Source organism: Diorhabda carinulata, chromosome 10 (genome assembly GCF_026250575.1).
Source record: "Diorhabda carinulata isolate Delta chromosome 10, icDioCari1.1, whole genome shotgun sequence".
NCBI classification, from domain to species: Eukaryota; Metazoa; Arthropoda; class Insecta; order Coleoptera; family Chrysomelidae; genus Diorhabda; species Diorhabda carinulata.
The window spans coordinates 11,008,371-11,034,087 of record NC_079469.1 but is presented as its reverse complement, the minus strand read 5'-3'; the positions used below and the strand labels follow the sequence as shown (position 1 = coordinate 11,034,087).

At 32.0% G+C, this 25,717-nt stretch overlaps 2 protein-coding genes and 1 long non-coding RNA gene across 5 annotated transcripts; 1 reads left to right on the top strand and 2 right to left on the bottom strand.

Moving 5' to 3' along the window:
- Nucleotides 1-413: 413 nt before the first annotated feature.
- LOC130898433 (WSCD family member CG9164) lies at nucleotides 414-12,549 on the bottom strand. 3 transcript variants are annotated; one of them, XR_009059902.1, is made up of 6 exons: nucleotides 12,309-12,500; nucleotides 10,171-10,402; nucleotides 7,971-8,178; nucleotides 4,569-4,820; nucleotides 753-3,298; nucleotides 414-647 (listed from the first exon to the last, which is right to left on the bottom strand). XR_009059902.1 is itself a non-coding variant. In XM_057807746.1 (5 exons), exons 2-5 carry the CDS (start codon nucleotides 10,279-10,281, stop codon nucleotides 2,964-2,966), a joined length of 906 nt encoding a protein of 301 aa, XP_057663729.1. In that variant the 5' UTR covers nucleotides 10,282-10,402; nucleotides 12,309-12,549; the 3' UTR covers nucleotides 414-2,963. The 3 variants fall into 3 exon arrangements, 1 of the variants encoding a protein (XP_057663729.1); XR_009059901.1 differs by having other exon boundaries at nucleotides 414-1,682; nucleotides 1,770-3,298; XM_057807746.1 differs by having other exon boundaries at nucleotides 414-3,298; nucleotides 12,309-12,549.
- Nucleotides 12,550-13,169: 620 nt separating this feature from the next.
- Nucleotides 13,170-19,027, top strand: LOC130898431 (trigger factor-like). The gene is made up of 5 exons (XM_057807744.1): nucleotides 13,170-13,307; nucleotides 13,434-13,548; nucleotides 15,005-15,310; nucleotides 16,546-16,924; nucleotides 18,849-19,027. Exons 3-5 carry the CDS (start codon nucleotides 15,212-15,214, stop codon nucleotides 18,932-18,934), a joined length of 564 nt encoding a protein of 187 aa, XP_057663727.1. The 5' UTR covers nucleotides 13,170-13,307; nucleotides 13,434-13,548; nucleotides 15,005-15,211; the 3' UTR covers nucleotides 18,935-19,027.
- On the bottom strand, nucleotides 13,360-13,945 carry LOC130898432 (uncharacterized). The gene is made up of 2 exons (XR_009059900.1): nucleotides 13,703-13,945; nucleotides 13,360-13,612 (listed from the first exon to the last, which is right to left on the bottom strand). It is a non-coding gene; the product is annotated as an uncharacterized LOC130898432 (long non-coding RNA).
- Nucleotides 19,028-25,717: the final 6,690 nt, after the last annotated feature.

Genomic DNA, 25,717 nt, shown 5'->3' with positions numbered 1-25,717 from the left:
TTTAATATAAGGAGACAGGAATTCGTCTAGTTTTTCAATATTGTGGAATTTCAATCGAAAATTTTTCAAACAACTTAGGCGAATATATCTACCGTTACTCCAGAATAACTCATTATCATATTTTTAAAATAGCACTACCTGCATCTTCATACTCCGTAAATTGTTAAGTTGTTAGTTAAAAAGATCGTATCCGAAATTATTTTGTATATAAAGATAGTTTTAACTCGTCGTGGCACACCCTGTATATGAAATAAGATGTATTGAATAGAGAAAAACATCAAAGTAATAATCAATCGTAGTTTATGAAACACACATTGAATCGGATTGTTTTTAATTATCTATAATGTACTTGACTTATTTGATTTTTAGCTTGTTCGACTTAAGTAACAACAATGTTTTCCCAAATAATACAATTTTGATGAAAAAAAATTTATTCAATAACGAAACATCTGGTACAGTAAATAAAACTTTGTTGAGCAAATTTTCTATTAACATACACATTATGATCGATAATGGAAAAGTTTTTATCAAATGTCTTCAGCTTATGAAATAAATTCAAAATTTGAGTATAATTTTTTTTCGAAATAACTGTTTGTTTTCTAGGAATATAATATCTCACGCTATACATCAAATATATCCACTATCATCTAAAAAACGTCAAATAATCACAATTATTATTATATATCACATTGTATGTATTACCAACAAAAAATAATTTCGATTAGTAAATTTTAAAATATTCGACATAATACCTATTAGTCTAGGAGGAAACAGCGCATGAGTACAGAAAACTATTCCACCTCAATTTTTTTATGCGATCCTTCTCAAATTGCCCTTCTGATGATATAAATGTATGTTGTCTTGGGGCAACCCCGTACCATATTGTTTAAGCCGAAATTGTTTAAATATCTTTCTCATGGGTCAAAAAAACTTGAATTTGAGATTATTGGAACTTTTAAAAATTCATATCTCTGAAAATATTAACCTTATCATGAAAAGTCATAGAACCTGTCAGGTATTTAAGAAAGCGTTCTGCTTTCTTCTGGCTTGGCAGGACTCACTAAGTTTGTATAACTTTTCGTCACATGTACTTAGCAATATTGCCTTTATTTTGATTTTGCCTATCTCTTTCTTTATTCCATTAGCTGAGAAATAGTTTAGTAGCCTTGCTTTGAAAATGACCCAATCAGTACTTGCTGGAGGAAATTCTCTCAGGTGCCCGATTTTCGTCATTTTATCAATAATCATCGCCTATTTGTGATGTCTTTGACCACGAGATTCCAATTTTAGTGGTCTCGAATAAAAGACTAATTCGACAATGTTATCTTATTTATTCGACGTTCAGAGAAGGAATCAATCACAACGTGGTACAACGCCTCCAAGTAGAGAAAGTAGTAATAAACCAAATAAATAATATATATTAATATTTAAACTAAGGAGGGTTATTTGAATATCGTTATTTCTTTACAATACTACAGAACTCAAATCGTGTTCCTTTAGATTTATATTTTACCTTAGAAAACAGATAGAAATAGCACGCCGTAACATTTGGCTTAACAGGTTGATGGTCTAAAAGTGATGTTGAACCCATAACTTCTGCTTCCACTTTTATGATTGCTTTTCTCATTCTTTCCAAAAATCTCGAAGGAAATAATGGTGATTATGAGAATGGTTCCGGAAGTCTTTGGTCCAACACAGAAAGCACATAAATTTTGGAAAAAAATATATTTATTTTTCAACCTAATCTCCTTTTAGCTTTAGCGACTCACCTCTTCAATGTTGGAAAATATTTGACCAAAATAATCCGAAGGCACTGAATCTGGTGCATGAGGTAGCAATTCAAAGTTTAATTCATTAAGTTTGGCCATTGAAATAACGGATGTATGAGCTGGTGCATTGTCTTGATGGAATATCACTTTTTCTTTAGGCTTTTGTTTCGGGCAAAGTGATTTATCCACGCTCCATGCATGGTTAAGAAACGGCGCAAAAATTCTTACTTTATTTCTGCGAAACATTACCAAACACTCAGTGGAAACATCTTCACGATTCTGTTTTTGTTCCATTGTGACCACGCGCTTCCCATCTTGCGCATGGCTTTCTCATGTCCAAATTTTTAGTTAATATGCGATGTGCCTTGAGTTGCCAACGATCATCCAGTACCTCTTTATGGATTTTCTTCAACATTTCTGGAGTCGTTACCTCATTGGGTCGATCACTGCGATGCTGATTATCGCAGGTCATACGGCCTCGCCTAAACTTTGCTGGGATCAGTCTCACCCAGAGTAGAATCTAGTTCAGTTTTTATATTGGTTGGGCTACAGCCTTTCAAATAAAAGTATTGTATCAAATAACGATGACCAATTTTTGTCATGTTTACAAATTCACTGAAAACGTTCACTATTTTTGGCTGCTAAATAAATACTAAACAGCGTGGCGTCTTCAAATTTGAAACATATACTGTATACATTGTGTACTTTCTAATGCAGTGGTATTTTTAAGTAACTACTGCCATTTCTAGGTTAGGCCAGGTACTTCTGGGACCATCCACGTAAGAGTTCGACCTTTGAGAAACATAATACGTTGAATTTTGAAAAAAACCAATCATCAGATTATCGATGCTTTCGATATGAAATGATGACTTGGTCGGGAAACATCTAGTATGTCATCTCGGCCATCTGGCCATCTTTAAAACGTTTAATCTGCGCAACAAGTACATGTAGGTATCACTACTAGCGTATGCAAACTTCTATAGTACTGTCGGTCAACTTATTTAAAGCCATACCCCGTATACATTATTCAAAGAATCTATTCAGTTCAACGGTTTATAAAAAAATTTGTCTTGGCTCTAATTAAATGTTCTTTCATTTAAAAAAAATACATTTACATAGAAACGATACATCGTCGTTTTATTTAATCGATAAATATAAAAAATTAATTATTATCTTCAATATATTATTATTTGTCTACATTTCCGCCGGAGCAGCTACATTGTAAATAGCATCAAAAACTTTTTTCTCAATTTCTTTAATAACTGATTTCAACTTATCATTAAATGGGTCAAAGTTTAACACCCTTTTTTTCCTTCTGTATATTCCTTCTTTCCTCTCGATGGCACAATTGAATAGTTTCTGATTAAATGGTATATCTATAAATTGTAAAATGGTTTTTAACGTATTTTCCAAGTCGTTTACCAGTTGCTCGTAGAAAATAACATGTGTAGGCCCTGTAAAGTTATATAACCAATCCAGGTTCATGTCGTGCCATTGCTTCAGTTTCCTTAAAACGAAATCTTGCCAATCTGAAACAAATGTTGATGCAAATTTCATTTAGATGAGATTGTTATTCATGTTACAGTGTAAATTCATCAAATTTTTCAATTTCACCAAAAGCATTGGCGTAATTCCGGGGGCAAGGAGGGCAGTTGTCCGGTAATAATTTGAAAAAGTGTTTTTTTTTGTTAAAATTACGATTATTTGTGAAGAAATAGAGGAATTAAAATTTAGCAATCAATTCTGCTAATGCCAATTATGCCAATACAACGGCATAAAACTGACGTAATTATGTGACGAATCGTCAATCACGGTACTAATTCATAAATACTTGATTTAACGTTGCTGTTTTCACAATTTTCTGTGGACGGGCGAGGGGCAGAACCCTTGCCCGTGAATGAAAATGTCAATTCTCTTTTGTTTTCAAAACCACAAGCTAGTTTCAAACCCATTTGTTTTTGGAAGTCAGCAAACAATTATGAGAGAGCAATCAGCAGTCAGTGGGAAATGTGATACTGAATGATCAAGTTCCAAAAGACGGTTTTCCGCTCTTTTAACTAATAAATACAACATATTACATTATTATTCAATATTTCTATATTTTTAGTATCAAGCTCACGTTTATTTTTCAATTTTTTGTAATCATTTGTGAATCAGTTTCATTGTTTAAATTCCATCTATAAAATATTTTCGTAGTTGTGAAAACAAAAAACCCTAGGCATCTAAGAAATATTTACATACTTGAACCATTCTCATCTATGTAATTTATTTGCTGGCAAGTATCAAGAAATTTCTAGGACAGATAGATTATATGGAGGTGGCTTGTGCACTATAACACTGCAATCTTTTCAGATCTATTGTGGTCCTCTAGATTAAATTCTTCAGCCTTATCTTCGATCGAAGTTCATCGTCAAAAAACTGAATCTTTCATGTAGTTCTGTGCTATAGCTATTCCAAGCCTAGTAGTGTGACACAGAATGTGTTCTAGTTTATCACAAAATAATTAACAAAGTTTTTGTTCCTTCAAATATTGTATACTTTCAAAGCAAGTGGACCGTTAATAATGGAATCATATTAAAGATCTTTCTAATTTGTTGTCTTCAGCTTTGGCGTCTATAATTACTCAGATTGACTATTATTGACATCAGTGATAGGATAAATTGTATCAACTGCGATTCTTATACCCATTTTAATCTCTATTGAATGCTGAATCACTTTTGAACTTCATGACTGTAGTAGTACATATATTGAATGTGGCTCAAATCAATGACACTATTTGAAAAAAGTCCTCATACTTACATTTCCCTTTCAATCTTTTGTACTTATCTGGTGCAGCAAATCCTATATGACCACCATTTTGACGATTAAACTCAGCTTGAATGGCAGCAGAGGGAGTTCTAACAAGCAGAATCGCTTTAGAGAACATTTTTCTATTTGGTGCTCCCCATTCATGCGTTTTCACTACTAATACTGAGCCGTTGAAAACACTCTCAGCTGGAAATCCATTCTTTAAAAGTCCATAATCTTTGTAGACCGATCCAGTAAAGTAACCTGTGAAAAATGATGGCTTATAAATTTATCATATACGAAAATTATAGCCCAAGAAAATGATTTCCAAAATGCAGAAAAGAATCTTCAAATCAAAGTTTTTTTTAATTATAAACCATATTTTCCGCTATTACTGTTGGTGCGTAGAGGTTAAGGGATGAAGAATGTAAGTTGTAAAAACTAAATAAAATAATTTGAACATGTTCAAGCTATTATGAATTATAATTTTTTTTCAATTGTTTATAATAAATTTCATCATCAACTCAATGAAAATTTTCTGTAGCTTTGTACAAAACGGAGTTAAGAACACCACCCTGCATCAAAATCTTTGACGAAATAAATAGAGATCTTCCTAAGTAGAGACTTTTTATTGATTCCTCTCAAAGAAGTTTCAAAGGAGTTCTTTTGCATAATGGCAATAAATACGCTTCTTTTTCAATTGCCCATTCCGTTCAATTGAAGGAAACATCTGAAAATATACGAACTCTATTGGGAAATATCAAATATGCAGAGAATCAATGACTTGTGTGTGGCGATTTCAAAATGACATGCCTTCTGCTAGAGGTCAACAGCTGCGTTATATGAAAATGCAGTGCTGCATGAACAGTTGATTGACCCTAAGAAGATTTTGCTACTACCGCTGCACATAAAGCTTGGATTGATGAAGCAATTTGTGACCGCTTTATTAAAAGAAAGCATCTGATTCAAGTATCTTCTCCAAAAAAGTAATTTACTTCATAAAATACACATAATAGTCGACTGAAATGAAATTATTAAATTGTACAAAATCTAGACCTGGTAGAGAAAAACAAAAAGCAGATATAGAATCAGCATAAAAAACATTTTAGAAACAGCTATTTTCTTTGAATCATCTGTTAAAAACATTTGTATTCAGGGTTATGTAATGAGTGAGCTGTGATACTAAGAATTAGTTAAAATGTTCAGTAACAGCAGAAGAAAGTTCAAATCATGCGAAATCATTTGTAACTAAAGCTCAACTTAAAGATTTGTATTCATGGAGACATATACCAGCGAAAAATAATAAAATTTTACTGATTGACTCACCAATCATCACTATTGAACACTTTCAGAACACACACCCAACAGGAATATTAATGAGCTCAGTTACTATGGAAGAATGCTTATCATAATAGACTGATGGTTTGATCTATGTGAAGTTTGGGATGTCATGAACCCTACAACCCAGAAGAACTATGGTGTCTCTTTTTAGAACACTCGGATTCAGATCAATATTTACTGCGGATCTATGAATTCCACTCTTTGCAAAAATTTCCAGAAGTGTAATGTCTCGATCTACTAAACTAAGTATTTTGAGGTGTCCATTGAGGTGTTTTATACAGTTTGATCCCATTAATAAAATCTTTGGTTATACGCTCCCTAAAATACCTTTGCTGTCTCAACCACTGTAGATTATTTTAGGGACTGTAACCGATTTAACAGAATGGTTTAGGTTCCACAGAGGGTTAATCGGCCCTTACTTTAGCAACTACTTGTCTTCCTTTCCAGTGTGTCCCTTGCTTATTAAGCTTCTCCGGGTATTCCTAACCCAGCTTGGACACCCCCGTTGAAGATGAGGAGGTTTTCTTGCCATTTTTCCTATCCTATGTTCTTGCTGGATTATTTCTTCTATTGTCTGGTAACCTGATTAGCTTGTCTATATTATATATTGCACTATTTTTTGATGATATGTTTTTTAACATACAGGGTGTTTCCAAATTCATGCGACAAAGTTCAAGAGGTGATTGCTCGTATGAAATTAAGATGAGCATGAGCATTTTTTCAATATTCTTAAATTATATTCCAAAACCAATAGTTGCAGAGAATAAAATAAACCCAAATTTTATTGATACTGATATTTTAAGATAACCCTATAAACAGAAATCAGTGCCGGATTAATTCAGGGGCTTGTGGGGGCTATAGCCCCGGGCCCCAGGTCCAAGAGGGCCCCAATTTTGGAAATCATTCTGTATTTTTTGATGTGTTGATACCACAAATCTAACGTATTGATATTATTTTGTGAATTTTTCCGGGTTTCCGAATTCCTTAAGGGGGCCCCATCATTATTTTAGCCCCGGGCCTTATAAATCTTAATCCGGGCCTGACAGAAATCACAAGGATTTAACTCTAGACATCGAGGAGGCCAATGCTCGGGGCATTCCTCGACCAATTCAACGGTTAGGATATATTTCATCTATATGTTGCCTACCAGTCCGACTGGAGTGTGAAAAATTTTATTTAATGACTGAGGCAGAAAATGTAGCCCAACTAAGTTATTCCCTACAATACCAATCTATGCGTTGACCGAAAAAACATTTTGAAAATGGTGCTCTATAATCTCATGGGGTATCTGTCTGTCCATACGTGATTATTGTGAATCTGTGCCCCTCCCGTGAATAATACATTATTCACAAATTGAGGACTTTGTCGCATAGTTAACCATGCATAAAATATAACTCGTTGACGAAAATCTCTTGGTAAAAAAGCTTGAAACCGTTTGATGTGGTAAGCAATTTTTTTAGTTGCTGTTTCCGGGTATACATCAATTTCATCTAAAATTGTTCCTTCTACCATTATACTTCTAACTATCCGGAAACGACGAGTGCTGGTTGAATTTCTTTTTAACATTCCGGTTTCGAATAAGCAGTTGTGAATATTTGCAAATATGGAATGATGAGGCGTCATTCGTTGCGGATATTTTTCAGCATAAAGACGTCTAGTTTGTCGAGAATTTGCCATACCATACACAAAATCCATGTAAACTTGTTAAATATCAACAACAGTGTTTGACATCAGCCTAATACAATTTGAATAAAAATTGAGTAGACAGAATTGTCGAAAACAGCGTACTATTTCAAAAATTTGTAATTAAAAACAGGGTAAAGATGGTTATTTCTAGTATTTAATATTTATTGTTATTATTTTTTTTCTGCAGCTATTTGTTTTGAAAAATATTTTGTACTAAGGCTCATTACTCAACAGTTCCTCTGTGAAAAATTGAAATTAGGTCGAAATATCTGATACCATTGTGATTACCGCCATGATACCAAATTTTTATAAAACAAAATATACAAAAATCTATCAGTCATTTCTAAATTAATTGAGGCATTCTCAACTTATAATGATTCAATTTACCTGTAGATTGTTGTAATAAATATCTTAGCCATGTATTACCACTTCCAGGAAAAGAAGCTAGAGCAATAGATGGGCCATAAGGATTACGATATTTCAGTTCTGAACACCAATTGATTTTAGACCGTCTCAAATACGGTCTGAATCCTGGAAGACCATATTCGAAGCTCTTTGATTTGGATAAATATCTATTATTTAAATTTGAGTTAATCTGAAATCAAATATAGTTTCTTCGTTTCTGCATAATTGTCATAGATACTAAATAATAAAGAAGACAAAGTATATAATTTTTTAAAATCGCAATATGAATATGAATGACTGCTATAGTTATTTATTTTAATAATCTTGCAACCAATATTTATCTAAGACCAACATACGAGATCTAGCTATTAAATAACGAGACTGGTTACGAAAAAGGGTTTTATTATAAAAAATATTCTACATCGAAGCAGTTCTGGAAGTCTTCTTTGATGAGGACCTTTACGAGCTCTGCCCTTTTTTGCTTTACCGCTTACCTCGACTCAAATCGGGTCCTTATCAAAACAGATTTTATTTTTGGAAACAAAAAAGTCGAACGGTGCCAAATCTGGTGAGTACGGCGGGTGTTCGAGCACTCGAGTGCGCTTACTGGCCAAATACTGCTTCAGAGATAGCGCGTTATGGGCAGGTGCGTTGTTCTGGTGGAAAATCCACGAATTGTTCTTCCACAACTCGGGTAGTTTTTCACAAACTCGTTCTCGCAGTGTTGCCAAAACTCACAAATAGTAAGTCTGGTTGACAGTCTGACCATCTGCAACTCATTCATCACGATAACGTTAATGTCGAATAAAACGATTGCTTTGAATTTTGATTTCCTCTCTCAGCCCTTACTAAACCGCTTATACCACTCAAAAACATGCGCACGAGATAGAGAATTGTCCCTATAGACCTCTTTCAACAATTTATAGATTTCAGTCGGAGTTTTTTTTTATTTAACAACAGATTTGACGCAAACGTGTTTTGGGACATATGTAAGATATCTAGATACCCAACGCACTACTCGTTTTTTATAGTATTGTATTTCTTATTCCATGAATTATGAACCTTAGTTTGAACTATATGTTTGTAACTGCATTTTTGCAATTTTTGCCTACTTTGAACGATCAGATTAAATCTAAACTTTGTCCACTTGTCAAAGACTGACGACGATGTAATAATTCGATCGAAATATCTGATTATCCTTATTAAATTCGCCAGGATTTATAAATTTCTTTTTGTATCCTTTGCATGGGAGCTAGAAAGATAGAGCTAATGGTCTATGGAGAGTAGAGGTAAGTATAATATGAATTTGCCAAATATTAAATACGCTCTGGATAATTATACAACGCAAAATAATGAAATTTTCAATAATGAATTTAATTTTTTTTACTCGGCATACTTCAATTCATCTACAATTGCTACATTTATACCATAGTCTTTGTTTACACCAACGCCATTCTGGAAGATTTTTGAACTGTACAATTGCAAACTTTTCTCCCATATCAGATACTTCTCCTCACTTCTATCTCCATATCCCAGACTTACAAAAACCGAGATGCAGACTCAGATTTATTAGTTACAAAATGTAAAAAATGTAAAAAAAAATTTTCTCATCAGTAGAAGTTACGGTTTGGACGGCAAAGGGCATAATCGACTTTTTTTAATGCAATTAACTCTGCAGAACATTTGAAAATGTTAAGAACTAGTTTTTAACCACAGTTATCTGTCATAAATCCAACGAGAGTGGTTAAAGAATTAGTGACTCGTGCAGAGAAAATGGCCATGACCTCCCTACAGCTCGTACCTATCTCCAGCTGAGTTCTTTTTCTGTTTATTCTTGAAATTCGGGTCTACGTGAATAAACAAAGAATCATACTCCAATTGAAGTGGAACAGTGGTCAAGAAATTGGTAACATTTAGTCCTCTCTATGTGCAAATCAAGACATTTGCACTGTCGTATATTTAATAACACCAACAGTAATCTTTCTGTACTGACAAAATGAAAAATAGAAATGAAATAAGTCATCTATTTGATAATGTAGTCATTATGTTTCAGGACATAACTAATATATGGCCGCCGATGGAGTGATTCACATTGGCAAGTATCACAACCTCGTTACCACTAGAAAATATCATCCAATACTACAAATGATGCCTTCTTCATATTCTATAAGATTTTTTTTACCTTAAAACTATTGGAATCTTGTAACGATATTGCAGTCAAAATTAATATTCCAATTATATAACAAATGAGCATTAAAATCACTATCCAAAATCTTATTTTTTTCAAAAGCATCTGGTAATGCCTTTCTATGTATTCACATCGTTGGGAAGATCATTAAGTGAGCAAAAAACGGCGAATTTCTTCATAGTTTATATCTCTTTGAGTAATATTTTTGTTCTCCATATTTCATGTCCTGAAAATGGAAAGTATTATATAATTAGTATTGAGTGAGGGAAGTACTGAAATAATATACTTCTTCTAAGGTATTGAAGTCTGCACAACAGAAAAACTGCTACCAACAATATCAAAGGAGAAGTATGACATCACTCAATAAGTCGTGTGTCTTATTAAGGAAAATATATTTCTTTGCCAATCAACGATTCTATTCATCAATTTAATCCCTTTCAAGAGCAACACAATCATTCCAACACTTCTCTAACCAGAAGGATTTGTCTTTTGGGTCAAAATAAGCTTCAGTTTCAGCAATTGCTTCTTCATTTGAGCTGAATTTCTTACAGGTGAGATATTTTTGAGATCAGGGAATAGCCAGTAGTCAAGAGGGGAGGGCAGATCTGAACTATACGGTGAATGAGGAAGCAATTCGAAGTGTAATTCGTTCCATTTTAACCATCGTTGCCATCGATTTGTGAATCGGTGCATTGTCTTGGTGAAACAGTGGTTTTTTTCTTCGACATATTAAGCCGATCCAACAAGTCTAATACTCGTTATTGATTGTCTCTCCATTTTAGTCGATGTCAGACTACCTCCTTACTATTGCATATTCAACCCTATGGAATTAATACTGGCAAACGAAAAATCAGAATTACGAAAATGTAATCAGTCTCCAGAACTGAGCAAAGAGGTTGTCAAGAGCTTTGGAAAAACTGTGTTGAAAATTTTATCAAAGAAGAAGATGAGTATGTGGTATCACCCTCTTTGCAATCCTTCATAATTCAATCAAATGATGAATCTAGTTCAATCGATTTTGACTACTATTATTATTTATAAAGATACTTTGGAATTGAAACGTTTTCTTTTGTTTTGTTTTATTTTCCTTTATTGTTTTTGCTTTGAAATTTCTTTGTCCAGCAAAAAAACGAATGGGGTACAAAAAGGGATCAGTTCACGTCTGGTAGCATGTTTAAACCAAACTCCTTTGCAGGTAGGTACATTTTACTCGTCTATTTACGTTTTATTATTTATTATTCAGTTATAGCAAGTTAACGAGGTAAAATAATGATTTTTTTCTAAGTTCCAAGTAGGATTACAATTAAGTGCACCTGTCTAAATAACGGCGAATAATGCCTTCCAATTTATAATGATTCGATTGCCTTTTAACGAATACTTTTTCGCATAAGATATATTTTTAAAAGTATGATAGATCAAACAAAATTGTCAGCAAGGCTTTTTATAATCTGCATTTGATATTGGAAAAACTTTACTTACAGATACATACGTGAAATTTGATGAATAAAATAAATTTTAGTCTCTAAACTAATCTGGTTAGTAAGGCAATTACTTTACTTATCACTAGAAGTAGTACACAGATTAAGACTTTGGAATCTAATCAGGTAGCAGAACTAATCTGGTGCAATGAGAAGGCGAATTAAGATAAAGAAATTGAATCACTACTGAGATTAATAAATAAATGGTCGCCCCTTCTCTTACTCTTTCAAAGTGGAAACCGAAACGTCGTGAAATTATAAACTTCTAACACGGCTTAATTCATAAAAAATATAAGGAAACAATTATCCAAAATATTTTTTCAATTATTATAACTCACACTATCCCTTTAAAATTACCCTGTATTTATATGGGTTAAGTTAGTTGGTGACATGACTTTAATCTTGACAAATATTTGAAAAGATGAGTTTTTCAATTCATAAAGGGTTGAATCTGCCCTATTGTTCAGTTTAAAGATAAAAGTAAACCCTTTTTTGAGGATGTACTTTCATCTCCAAAAATTAATGTTTAATAGTTCTAAACCATCCTGTATAAACAAATTATTTTTAACCACAAATAACTGTTTATATCAAGTCATAAGCCGCAAGTTCAATTAAATTAGCATTTATCGTTAAATGGAGGCCTCTTATTCTTACCTAGAAATCAATCCCATTTTAAAATCTATCCACACTTAAACTAAACATTTTCTTCACATATCGAAATTATTATATTTTACATCTTTCATGTGAGACGAAATGTGTTTTACTGTTTTCCGCTCCCCTTATATTCGCGAAGCACTTAGAGTTCACTACATAATGAGCAAATCCCAACTTTGAGGGCGTCGTCTGTATTCTATTACATTTACAGGCGTCGAGATGGTGGCATCGACGGAAAAACATGGACGCAAAGAATATTAGGATTACTTTGGGCTTTAGTGATTTCTAAGTTAATAAAAGAGCTTTGAAATATATAGTTTTTATTACGTTTAATATTTTTGTAATATTTATGAACAAATTTGTTTAAAATGCTATCTGAATGTACAAAATTGTTTCTTCTATTGCCATCTATGGGAATTTCTGAACACAATACAACCATTGATGTATTTATTATTTTCTAATGTGTACAGAGTGATTCTTGAATGTTTCTGAAGTTTATTAGCTACATAAATTTAAACTGTCACTTAATGAAAACGCTGTATTTTTGCAAAAAACGTTTTTGTTGTATTGTGTGTATACGTATATTTAAGGTAAAGTCCATAGCCTCCTATCATGTCGATACATATTTATTGTTCCTGGTCAAGAAGTATCTGATAATATTTATTGTAATCTTACTCTATTTTTATAAATTTCTCTACATTATAGATCCGGTGTGAATGTTTAAAATTTTTACCGATTTTACCATTGCTTATACATATTCTTTGAACTGCGGTAAATATATAAATTCAAATTTTTTACTTTAGCGCCCTCTGGCCACAAAATGTATAAATCTTCTCTCGTGCAAACGAATAGTTTTCTTGAAAGGAGCTTAATTTGACAGTTGACAAGTGTTTCTCGTTTCTCAAATTTTTGGTGTAAATTATAATAGAAATTTTGAAATTCTCATTACTTCTTAAAAAAAGCACATGTTTTCTTTATATAATTCATATAAATTATGGGGTGCGTAAAAAATTATGTAAATATGTTAAAATATTTTAAATTGTATCATTAGTTGATTCATGGATTAATTAATATATTTAGAGGTTATAATGAATATCAAACATGTCCATTTTTATTATTTTCCAGCATAGAGGGTTCTGAGGTTAAAAAGTTATACATTCGTCTACCTATAAAAATTGCAGACGAAGTTGTAATTAAGGATTTGCATCCAAATATTCTTAGAGTACACCTCCCGAGGCAGGTATGTTATCATATAATTTCCATAAATTGGTTATTTTCTTTTCTTTATATTATTATTTTGACATCTAAAATTCAAAAAGTTTGGTATGTATTGAATTGTATTTGGTTTGCTTGTCCTACTAAAATCGTCAAACTATTAGATATTTGTTACCTACATTTGAGATACTAGTGAAAAGTTCAGTCAATGAACATTCTCTGGAATTTTGCTCTAGATAACAAGATTTAATTTATAACTGCATTTAACCTTTTCTAAGGCGCAATGTATGAACTTTCAAATTTGGCATTATGTGCCTATCCAAGCTCAAAATTGATTATTATCAATAATTCAAATGACAGATATACAGTGTGCAACATTTTTTAGGTTCTCCAAAGGTTGTTAATTGATTAAATATAGGATATATGGCTATATACAAGTAGAAATACAAGTAATTATAGAATAAAAGTTAACTCAATTCCAAAAAGTCATTGATAGAAATTATATTCTCAAGTCAATTTCTGAGGTGCACACTAAACGTCGTAATTCTTAGTGGCTATTGGGCTATCTTTCTTCTTCCTGGGAAGTAGTACAAAATCTTTTCAACCTCATTTGGGGATAAGTAGGCATGCCAACAGTTTTCAAAATTCTTTGGCTCAGTTCTCCAATTGTTAATGCATGGGTCAATTATTTCAGAAGTAGTTTTCTCTATATCAATTCCATATTATTGCCAAGGTAAAGAACTTGAATGTTGATGCCACCAATATTCAATTTAGTGAGAAATATTACCATTGGCCAACACTTGATATTTCTTGATAAAATGAATGTGGCACACTTTTTGTCTACAGTATCAACACCTACTTTTATAGACTTATAAAATCCTATAATGTCTGATTTGTTCTTATCACCTGAATTAACTCAATGGAATTGTCATTGTGAAGCGATGATATGAGAATCACTCTTGTTTGCCAGAGGAACATACGAGACTAAAGTTTTTCCTTCACTAAAGCCAAATAAGCTATTGAATTGTTTCCTTCCTTTGGTAGCAACAAATTGTAGTGGCAACTGACAGACAGAATTTTAATGACATTAATTCCAACAGAATAGGATATTAACACACTTCAGTATTGTTTAAAATTACATGAATGGATTTTTCTAAGACAGCTATTTTTTCAGGAAATATCTAAAAACTATTGTGTGTGAGAGAGATTCTGAAAAACTGAAAATATATATTTGTTCCTATTCAAAAAATATGTTTATAGAGATCTTGAAATAATATTTTACTCTAGATATTTCTAATTGATATATGCATAACTTATTTGAAAAAACTTTTATTCAACATTTTTGTAAATCTAACAAAAATTTTATTACTTTATAAATACCCTTTATGCACTACCAACACAAAATCATCAGATTATATTAATTGATGTATGTTCAGATTAATAATATTCTTGATTGAAATTTGTTATTTGTCGAATTTCAGAAAAGTCGCCGTTGGTGTATTGTTGATTTTGAAAATCAAGATAAGTTGAAGGAAGCGGCAATTAGTTTGAAAAAACATAAAATAAACAACAAATCTATCAAAATCAAGCCTTATAAACGGGGTAACAAACAAAAAAAAGTAGATAAGCTTTCAGAGCAACAAACAACTCAGTCCTTAGAGAATCTTCTAAAAAAGAAATAAGGCAATATGCCTCCTCAATTTTTAGGTAATCCACTAGAGTTTTGGGATAGTGATTTAGAACCAAATGGCGAAGAAGAATGGGTTACTTTACCAACTGATACAGTCGTAAGTATTGTACCAAACTGATTTTTTGATAATAAAATGAAACTCATCAGCAAGATAGAAATTAGCTAAAATCATTTTTCAACTACTGTTATTACTAATATCCCCTTTTCTTACAAAATTAAGGATGTCTTTAAACTATTTAACATTTGAATAATGTTAACATATGAATAATATTGAGACAAGTAACATTGATACATATTTTTTATTACACTTTCAGTTTAACAACAATAAATTGATATTTTTTCTTAACTATCTGTTGGTATTAAGAGTAACAGTGAAACATTACATTTTTGCGATCCTAAGAATCCGCAAAATCATTATTTATATTGTATTGTAGTGTTTTTCTTATTTATTTAACCTATTTCTACGGTGTATTTCTATAAACAAATCTCACTTGAAGAACCAGAGACAATGATGAATGCCATTATGAATGCTACGATATTGTAAGATAGTGAAGAAATACAAATATCAAAATCAAAATCCTTCATGCTACATTTGATCAGAAACAACTCAAATTTTACAATTGTTTTAAAATACAAAACTTCATGATCCTCCAAATTTGACAACTGTTATTAACCTAATATGTATTCCCTCTTCTACAGTGTGTCTATTAGGTTTATTATTATTTAGTTTGTGGTTCATTATTTCCAGACTGTATAATTTTAGTATGACTAGTATTTTATGTCATCGCTTCCAATCCAAAACTATAAATTTCACTTTTGAAAATTTATTTTTAAAAAACTTTAGTCACATAAATTTTTTTTGTTATATAACTCCAGTAACTTTTTAGTGACTACCAGTGGTTAGGTTTCACAAAATGATCCTCCTAGCTTAAAAACAGGGTATACCAAATATACTGTAACGTTTTTCATATTTATCTACACTCTTCATTCATGGGGTGAATTAACATTGACTCTTACTTTTTAATTTATTTATCACTTTATCAATTCGTTGTATTCACTACGACTATTCATTTAAAATTAACTAAATTGCGTTTATACAAATCATTTATATAACTGAATAAAATTCTACAAAGTTTTAGAACAAAAAGAAATAGAAGAAATAAATAAATAGACTTTCTTGGAAATTATTTAGAAGAAATACTGTAAATAAACCGCCCGCTATAATAAAAAGTTTTAATGCGCTTCCACCATTTATAAAAAATGTGAAAAACTACAGTCATATTTATTTTTGTAAGTTTTTGGGAAATAATTATTTTTTTTATATTTATTTAGGTGATGGAAATTGTTCCTCGTAATATAGCAATAGACATCGTACAGAGCGATGACGATACAGTTTGGTTGGACGAAGACGATGATTTCACCGATTACAATTCTAATCCTCATGATAGTCCTGATGAGGATTATAATCCTGATGACGATTATAATGATGTTTATGATTTTAATGATGACTATGATTATAATTCCAACCACGATTCTGAAGCCGATGATGAGATCTTTGAAGAAACGCAAGATATAAATGTTCTCCATGAACTTTATGATGAATCCCAGATGCCTGACATTTGCGATTTGTATACTAACTATGGCGTTGATGAGAATGATTATCAAAGTTTCGATATTGACGACTATGTTACTTACGAGGATATGCCTAGCCGTAAGTTTATGAATTCTACTTTTTTATATAGAATATTTCTAATTGATTTATTGCATATTTTACACTATATTTAATTCCAAATTCAACTTGAAATTATACAATTAAATTTATGTATATTTTACTATTATGTAACTTACACGTTATACCAATTTATATTTTCTTGTCATGTGCAGGGTACAGCACAATGAAATGAATTGAACCTGTATAACTGAGACTACTGGTAATATTCTTATTGAAAATTTCTATGCGAAAGTTTTCCGGCGCGGTCGTTTCAGTTAAATTAGATGTACTTTTTAGAAATAAAAAATTCAGTCATTTTATTTGTATGTGAAGTTTGTATTTTAGGACAAAATTTCCACCATTATAAAGGTAACACTACTACCACTACACCAACACTCTCAATTCCATTTTCCGACATGAGATTACCTATAGTTTCACAAGATGTTCACTTGGTTATCGAAATAAGCATCAGATAGTGGATTTGCGATCAGATATCAAGCTAGAAATTACATTGACCACTGTCGAATCTCCCGTGGACCACTTGGGGTTCACCATTTTTGAAATCACTGATAATAGTAGATGATAGTGCTCATTAGGATGTTAAGTTCAATAAATCAACACTTACAACTTATTATTAAGGAACTTGTCATATTGTATAGTTAGTTTTTGAATTCTAAGGCCTGTCTTTACAACCCCTTCAATATATCTGGATGCTAGATCGAGACTAGATAGGATTCAGTATTCGATTCTATTAGCAGTATGTGGAAGGTTAATATTGTATTTAAGGGTTGCAGTTGCCAGAATTATCAAAAAAATTTAAATAACTGAATACTGGAACCCTTAAATGATGCTTCAAATAGAATTATATTTAAATAAATAGATTCTTACAATTGTGTTTTCAATTGGAAAAAAATGGACCAAAATAAGTAGCAGAATGAATTTAGAAACATCCTATGTGTGGGGATTAACTGATTTAAAATAAGGTGGAATTTCTGTTGCGATATTCATACTGTTTACACCAACACTCACAATTACACTGCCTGACGCGCGTTTCGAAAACCAAGTTATCGTCTTCAGAGACTGAAGGTAAACCTTTTACCTTCAGTCTCTTCTAAAGATAAAACTTTTACCTTCAGTCTCTTCTGAAGGTAAACCTTTTACCTTCAGTCTCTTCAGTGTAATTGTAAGTGTTCGTGTAGTGGTGGTGTAAACAGTGTATTCAGAATGGTTTAAAATAAATAAGTAAGATACAAGAAAATAAATGTAAAAGCAGTTTTATTTGGTATTTTTAACTAAAAAATGGCTGTCAGAAAATATTTTCTTTGAATAACCGATTTCCACTAATCGTAATAACAAAAATACAAGTCTTTTAATCCTTTAATTATAATAATAACCTCAACAAAACGTGTAATTATTTATTAATAAAGAGGAAATAAAACTTGTAGAAAATAAGTATTTCCAAATAAAAGATTGTATACAAAATAGCTAATTAAAATGTTACATATTAAATAATTAGACCTAATTTTAATATTTTTTTTTAAATTTGAACTTCATAACAAATCCTTTACAGTCAATAAGACCTTATGAGAATTTGGCAACAAATGCATTACATTAATAGATTCGCAATGTTGACATTTATTGAAAGATATTTAAAAAAAATTAAAACTATACATAATCAGAAAAACGCAAAAACAACTAATCAATAATAAATAATCAAGAGAAACTGTACATGATATACCAACATTAAATTATCCAGTTAAATTCGGCAACTCGATATCTACTTATGCTGGCAGATTCATCTAGAGCTCTGACCCTTAATTAGAATGATTCAACCTGAAACGTCTGTAAAATAGGTGGTTTTTGTATAATCCCTGTAGTGTAATTTTGAATTAATCTGAAATTTACCTAAAATTATTTTTTACAGCAAACCCTTCAATTCTTAGTGACAGTATCAAATCAGCAGCAGAGACAAATTTCATCGATGTCACAGAAGATACTGATACTGACTGATTGTTAAAGTTTCTAATATATTACTCTATATATGTTATCTTTAGTTCCGTTTTCCATGTTACCTTTAATTTTCCAATAAAATAATATTTCATACTCTGAATTTATTCAGCAACTGTTTTAACACGCATCAAAAAAGTGTAAAAATTATAGATACCGTAAGGTTAGTGTCAGCTAACCTTACAGTATCTATACTCAGATAAGATTGAGCAAGTAGACGCCAAGGTGTCTGCTTTTATTTTTTCTACAAATGGATAATGACCACCTTTTCTTTTTCGGAGTCTTCGCCCAATCAATGGTGAATTATTTATGAATTGTTACAGCTGTCATATTCAAATAACGTAATAATCAAGCTTATAAGTTATTAATTCTCACGACATGATGCCAAACTAATGCAGTCTCTAATGCAACTAAAATGGCGACTATTAGATTGTGACCCCTTGCTATAGTGATCTATTTTTGAAGGGACAAAAAGACTATTTTTAAAAGGGAGACCGAATAAAATTGTTTTTCCAGATAGCCTATGATGACATTTAGGACATTATCCAAATTTTTTACAGGCCAGAAAATGTTGTAGCGTTCGGAATAAATGCAAATCTTAGGTGCGCTATCAGGCGAGTATGATGAGTGAGACAGTAACTCCCACCCCAATTATTTTTTTAAGGTTTGTCTTGTAGTGGAGAATAACGCATTTTGTGTTGAAATACGGCGGATACTCTTAATATTAAATTAAAATTTTCTTCACAATAAAGATCTGCATTTATAATTTGTCCATGTTACATCATTTCAAAATGAACAATTCCGCGTATACACACAAACGTCTTTTTGGAATCTAAACCTGGTTACGCGGTGCTTGTGGTGATTCATTTGGAAGAATCTCTGCTTTTTGCGTTTTAGATATTGAACTCATTTTTCGCCCCCTAGTGATCAAGCGATCAAAATTTTGTTCTCTATTATACGTTTAAAGCAATACCTTGCATGTGATCTATTGGTTGCTTTGTTCCATCCAAAAACCTACTTTTTTTTAACTTGTCTTCAGCCCCCTCGTAAAACCGACGCTGCCTGAAATACTCTTGGGTTTTCTACAAGACAACTACGATCGTTGTAGTCGCGACAAGGACGAATGCTCACGACGACCCATGTCATGGAATAGGTCGAAGTTAGTATTGAAAGAATTTCAAATCTCAAAGGGAAAAAGATCGCAACCATGGGAATCTCTTTATTTGATGCAGTAAGGAATCTTATTAGTACTTTCTGGAGCATTCTTGTTATCTATCGCCAAATATGTTACTATCGCCGTAGAAGACATTTGACTAAAAAATTCAATGACTTTCAAATTGTAACATAACCTCTTAGAGCTTTCGCTTTATTTTTTCTTTTTCTTTTCTCGAGAAAGACCGTGGTCGTGAACGTGATTGTCGTGAGTGTTTAGAGGTATGTAAAAATAGTGTATTCATATGAAGGGTAGATAGAAGGAGAAAATTCTATGTATGTGAAAAATATCATACTACATAATAACGTGAATTTATTGACTACATTGTATTGTATAAGATGGTAGCGAAGTGAGTTTTTGATTGCTCGTTATAAAAACAGATTCTGCAATTACTAAAATGGAACTATTTCATTAATATAATTTACAAAGCAATCGGAAAAATTATTTGCTTATCCATTTTTAGTTTGAATTATGTTTTTTCCTTAACATTTACATTAAGCGTTTTGATAAGGACTGTTTAAAAAAATATATTATAAATATTCATTTGACCCAGATATACCTAAATGTCCTACATATTACAAGGTATTCATTAATATTTGTTAATGAATACTGAAAATAAACTAAAATAGATGAAAAATGCATGTTCATATCTCAGAAAACTAAAGTACAAATCGAAAAATAAATGTGGAAGGTGGCATAATGAGCATTATAGTGGATGAAGGAATTCGGTGACAATTATCATGAACCGAGAATTCAAAACAAAATTTTTTCAAAAACTAAAATTATCCTGTTAAACTTTTAGGATTTCAAGAGCACCAATGTATTAGACAATTTAGAAAATACGTAAATTGTCTCCTTAAAAGCCATTACAAAAACAAAATATAAATTTTGTTTCAAATAAACAATAATATAATTAAAAATTACGAATTTTTTCTCAAAAGCTTAATTAATTACGTTTAAACGTTAAAGTGAAGTCAGTTAAATTAGCTATCGTGTAGATAAATATTCAATTTATAGTTTAATTAACGAGTGAACGAGGTGCTATGGTGGCGACACGCCATTCCGACACTGGTTTTTGGTTATTTCAAAATATGCTGATTACTAACGAAATTTCACAAATTTATGGAAAAATTTCAATTCTTATAGACGAGTCAACTACTCTGCAAAGTCCACTGTAATCGTCTATTTAAATTGCGAATTCAACAAAGAACATCCACCGCACTTTTTGTTTTTAGACTTGATAGAACTGAGTAAACAAACGTCTAAAGTCATTATAGACAGTTTACTCAGCTGTTTGAAATCACGGATCATGAACAATTATCTGAAGTAGAATTTGAGTTAGGGAAAAAATCCTGCGTTATACAGAGGATGAGTGTATCCAGAGATTATTGTCTGATATTGCATGAACTACAGGCTTGAGCTAGCATTAAGTGCTGCAACTGCTGAAGTTGGAGTTGTGAATCATTTTTAAATCTTTATGAATAAGATCTACTCCATTCATAGTAAATTACCAAAAAATCGGGGTGAACTAGCTGAAGTTCTTCCAACTATTTTGGAAAGGCTGCAGTAGACGCAGAGAGAACTTCAACTATATACTGTGGTCTTTCCAGAAGTTTTCATCATCTTAGTTTTTACTAAATCTAGCGATTATATGCGATATTTTGGCAGAACTTTCAATGCTGTCAGAATGTTTGCAAAATCGAAAAACTGCTGTTGTTTATGCGGATAAGTTAATTAGAAGAAGTACACGATAACTCCGAGAAGAAAACCAAGTATCTTGAAACTTTGCGTTGCTGAGAAAGAGGGCCATTTAACAATGTTCTCAAAAACAACTAAAATATTAAGGTCATCAACCATAACCAACTTATAACCAGAGTCATAAACAACCTGAATAGAAGAATGCTTTCTACCACATCCAGTTATGAATCGACATCAGCGGATGGTACCTCAACCAATAAGGTAGAATATGACTCAATCTTGTCAGACTTTGAAGTCCTGGAAACTGATTAGTGGCCAACTGAAAAATCGGTACGGTTTGGTGAGGAAGAAATTGAACATTGAACAAACTCCCTTAGAAATTATACTGAGGATAGCTCAAGATTACAGAAGGAAGTTACGCCATTATTAAACGTCACGAAATTTATCCCCTGTGGTTCATCAGAGTGTTCAGCCTCGTGAATCAGATAATCACTGATTTGAGGTCAAGAATCACGACCAACCACGTTCTAAGCCTCATGTTTATAAAACATCAAATACTGGAAAGAGGAACCTGACAGAAGTGACAGAAAAAAATGGTAGATTAAAAGCATAGGATAATTATAGGCTTAACTTTCTTTACAAGGATTTAATTACCCTAATTTCAACCCCTAAATGCATATACATCACTTTTCTCTTAAAATTGTTCCTTGTTCTAGAAGACACAAACTCTTCAAGTGATTTCTTGAAATTTTCGCTGCTGAATAAATAAGAATGGAGAAAAGAACCTTGAAAGCTATTTTATCAAGACAATCCAAACCGGTTCACCATCTAAATGGCTGTCGATAGGGAATAACCCAGCCCGGAATAACCCCCATTTAAATGTAAAACCAAATTTTCAAAAAACAAACCGAAAACAAAAGTTACAAAAACAAACCCCCAAACCGAGAAGAACCGTTTTTACTTACTAGATCTCTCTTTTCGTTTTCTTCTGGAAAGTGTCGTTCGCTTTTCCTCCTTTCCAGCCAGAACAGCAAACACAACGCCAAGCAACCCTCACAAACCTAACCCTGCAGGAGAGCAGCTCCTATATAAAGTTCAACTCCAACAAACCTCACCTTTGATTGCAACTGAGGCATGTGGCGTTGATTCATTGAACGAATTTAATAACAGTTGATATTTCCACCATAAGGCACGTAACATCTGGCGGTCATAATTGGAATTACAGTTACGTCCATGTTCCCATGTGTATGGGATATGTGTCTTAAATTATCTATGGCCTTATTTCCATTTTTGTAGTTACTTCATTTTTGGTCAGCGATATTTTCTGGATGGCCTAAAAAAATTGAAAATCTTATCTGAAGTGAACCAATTTTTTCATTTAAATGTCACTTTTTTGTATAACCCCGTTCGTAGTGAGCTGAAAGTAAATCAGTAAATTGAACATACAAGAGTTGTCTGAATAATTTTTAACATAAGCCTGAATTTTTAGCCATTTTGGACGCTTAATTTCTCCTTGACAATCGTATATGTCATTAAATATATGTTTTTTAATACGTCTACGTATATGAAAGAGGATTTGGATACTGCATTATCATTTATGCATTTGCTCACTTTAGTCAAAACCGCATTCAAATGAACATTTCGCAGAACGAACTTGCTCCGAACCTTTTCACACAACCCTCGTATAACTACTAAGTTATTTATATTTTATGATAAGTGATATACATTTTTTTTTCTATCATGGGCAAATTGGAAGCTGAGTTATATTCGATTTTTGACACACTTTTTCATTTCATTATAAAGCGCTTTCAGCTTTATATAGGGTGAGTAGTTAAAATTGAAATACATAGACAGTTGCTTATATTTGGCAGTTCAATAAGATTCAATACGGAAATATTTTGAAAAAGATATTGTGCTACTTAAATGTCTTTACAAGTAGGTTAACCTAAGTAAATAACCTACCATGACAAATATTTACATTACTTCGTAAAACTGCTGAGTAATAATATTTTGATACAACTATAATCAACTGATATTTACAAGGTGTTACAAAATTATCTGATAGACTTGGGAAGTAACACAACCGGGAATATTTAATCATATTAATCGTAAATATTTGTCATGTCGAAATTTTGAATTATAAGTGTTTCCTATATAAAATTACCATAAAAAAACTCACAATATATACAAGGTACGTGAGAAAAGTAATGAGACTGGTAAAACTGCGGGCAATATTTGTTTCAATGTACAAATGAAATATTATTTCTGACAGTGCTATCACTTTTGTGTTTAACGAGAGTGTTACTTTCGAAACAGGTGTCTAAGGAAAATTGAGTACCAAGAGAGAAATGCTTTATTGTTATAATTTGTAGACAAAAATTTCAATATACTGAAAAAAACCACACGAGTATTAAAATTATAGGTAACAGTATAGGTAATAATTAGTATATAAGTCGTATAAAAGTCCATAGCAAACATTAAACCAGTATACAGCTTGCCCGGAATTAAATATCATTATTAGAAGTCATTGACAGAATAAAAGGCAATTTCCAGTAAATATACCCTTAAATTATTGCGGAATACGGGAAAAGATAATATCGATTTGATTTCAATTGGCAAGGGATTGTGCATTTTTTTGCATTGTAAGATATTGAGCCCTTAACTAATTCTGAACATGGAGTAGGTACGTAAAGGTCGTGCTCCGCGTTCCTAAGTGGATAGTCGTGCAAAGACCTTTCTGAAATTGGAAAAGCATGCTTATTAATTACGCAAACGGATTCAAAGATGAATAAGGAAGGAAGAGTCAGAATTTTTAATTTCTTAAAACAGTCCCTGCAGTGGATCTAATAGCTCTCTACTTACTTCTGTTGGTAAGGAATGACTTAAACCATGGAAGAGGTGTTCCCATTAATAATAAATTCATTACATATTATACGGCTCTTTCGAGACAATTAACAGAATAAATAATGACCAAAGTTCAGTTCAGTTGCCTAATAACATTAATGATATCGTTCACAAAGAAATTTGTTTTACCAGAATAAATCGTTAACTGTCTTTGACAAGGAAAATATTGATTCGTGGTCATTTGAATCGGAGAATTTTTGGCCTTTAAATGCATTTATGTTGTGCTTGAAACCCTATATTTATTATTTGAATCATTGTGACTTTTTTCGACTCTCAAATTTGAAAAATATCTCAGAACCTTATTTTGGAAGTAACGAGGACATCATCATCAAACGATTGTTTGATCAATCCATTCCTAGTTGGAGACTTCCAGCACCGGTACCAAGAGTAGAAACATCAACTTCTGTGGGTCTGACAGTCTTAAGCTTTGGTAAATGAAATATATTTGTCACACACCTCGTATATATATATATATATATATATATATATTTCAAACTGACAACACCTGTCTCGCCAACGTGTTTATTTTGTGTACCCAGGTAAAATGATAAACAAATCAATAAAAAAATACAGTATGATCCAACAGTGTACTATCAATAACTTCATTGGAAACAAATCTATGAACGTGACGTCCCTTTCATTCTGCTTCGAATAAAGCCAAGTAGTGAGGTAGTGAGGAGTTTCCATAAGGAATAGCCCCGAAAATGTCACTTCACACAGTTTTTTGTACATACCTTACATCAAACTCAATATCACGTGTGCCGTCGAAGGAAGCACTACGAAAAAAGATCAAATGTTCGAATACGGAAATAATTACCTGATATGATTATTTCCACGCTCATTTGTACGCATTTGTCTGCTCGCAAGTCACTACTAACATGGATATAAACACTTGTAATAAGATAAACTAAGACACATATGAATCGGCTTTCTGCGTCTCTTACCAATCAACTGATCCACTAAAACAGGCG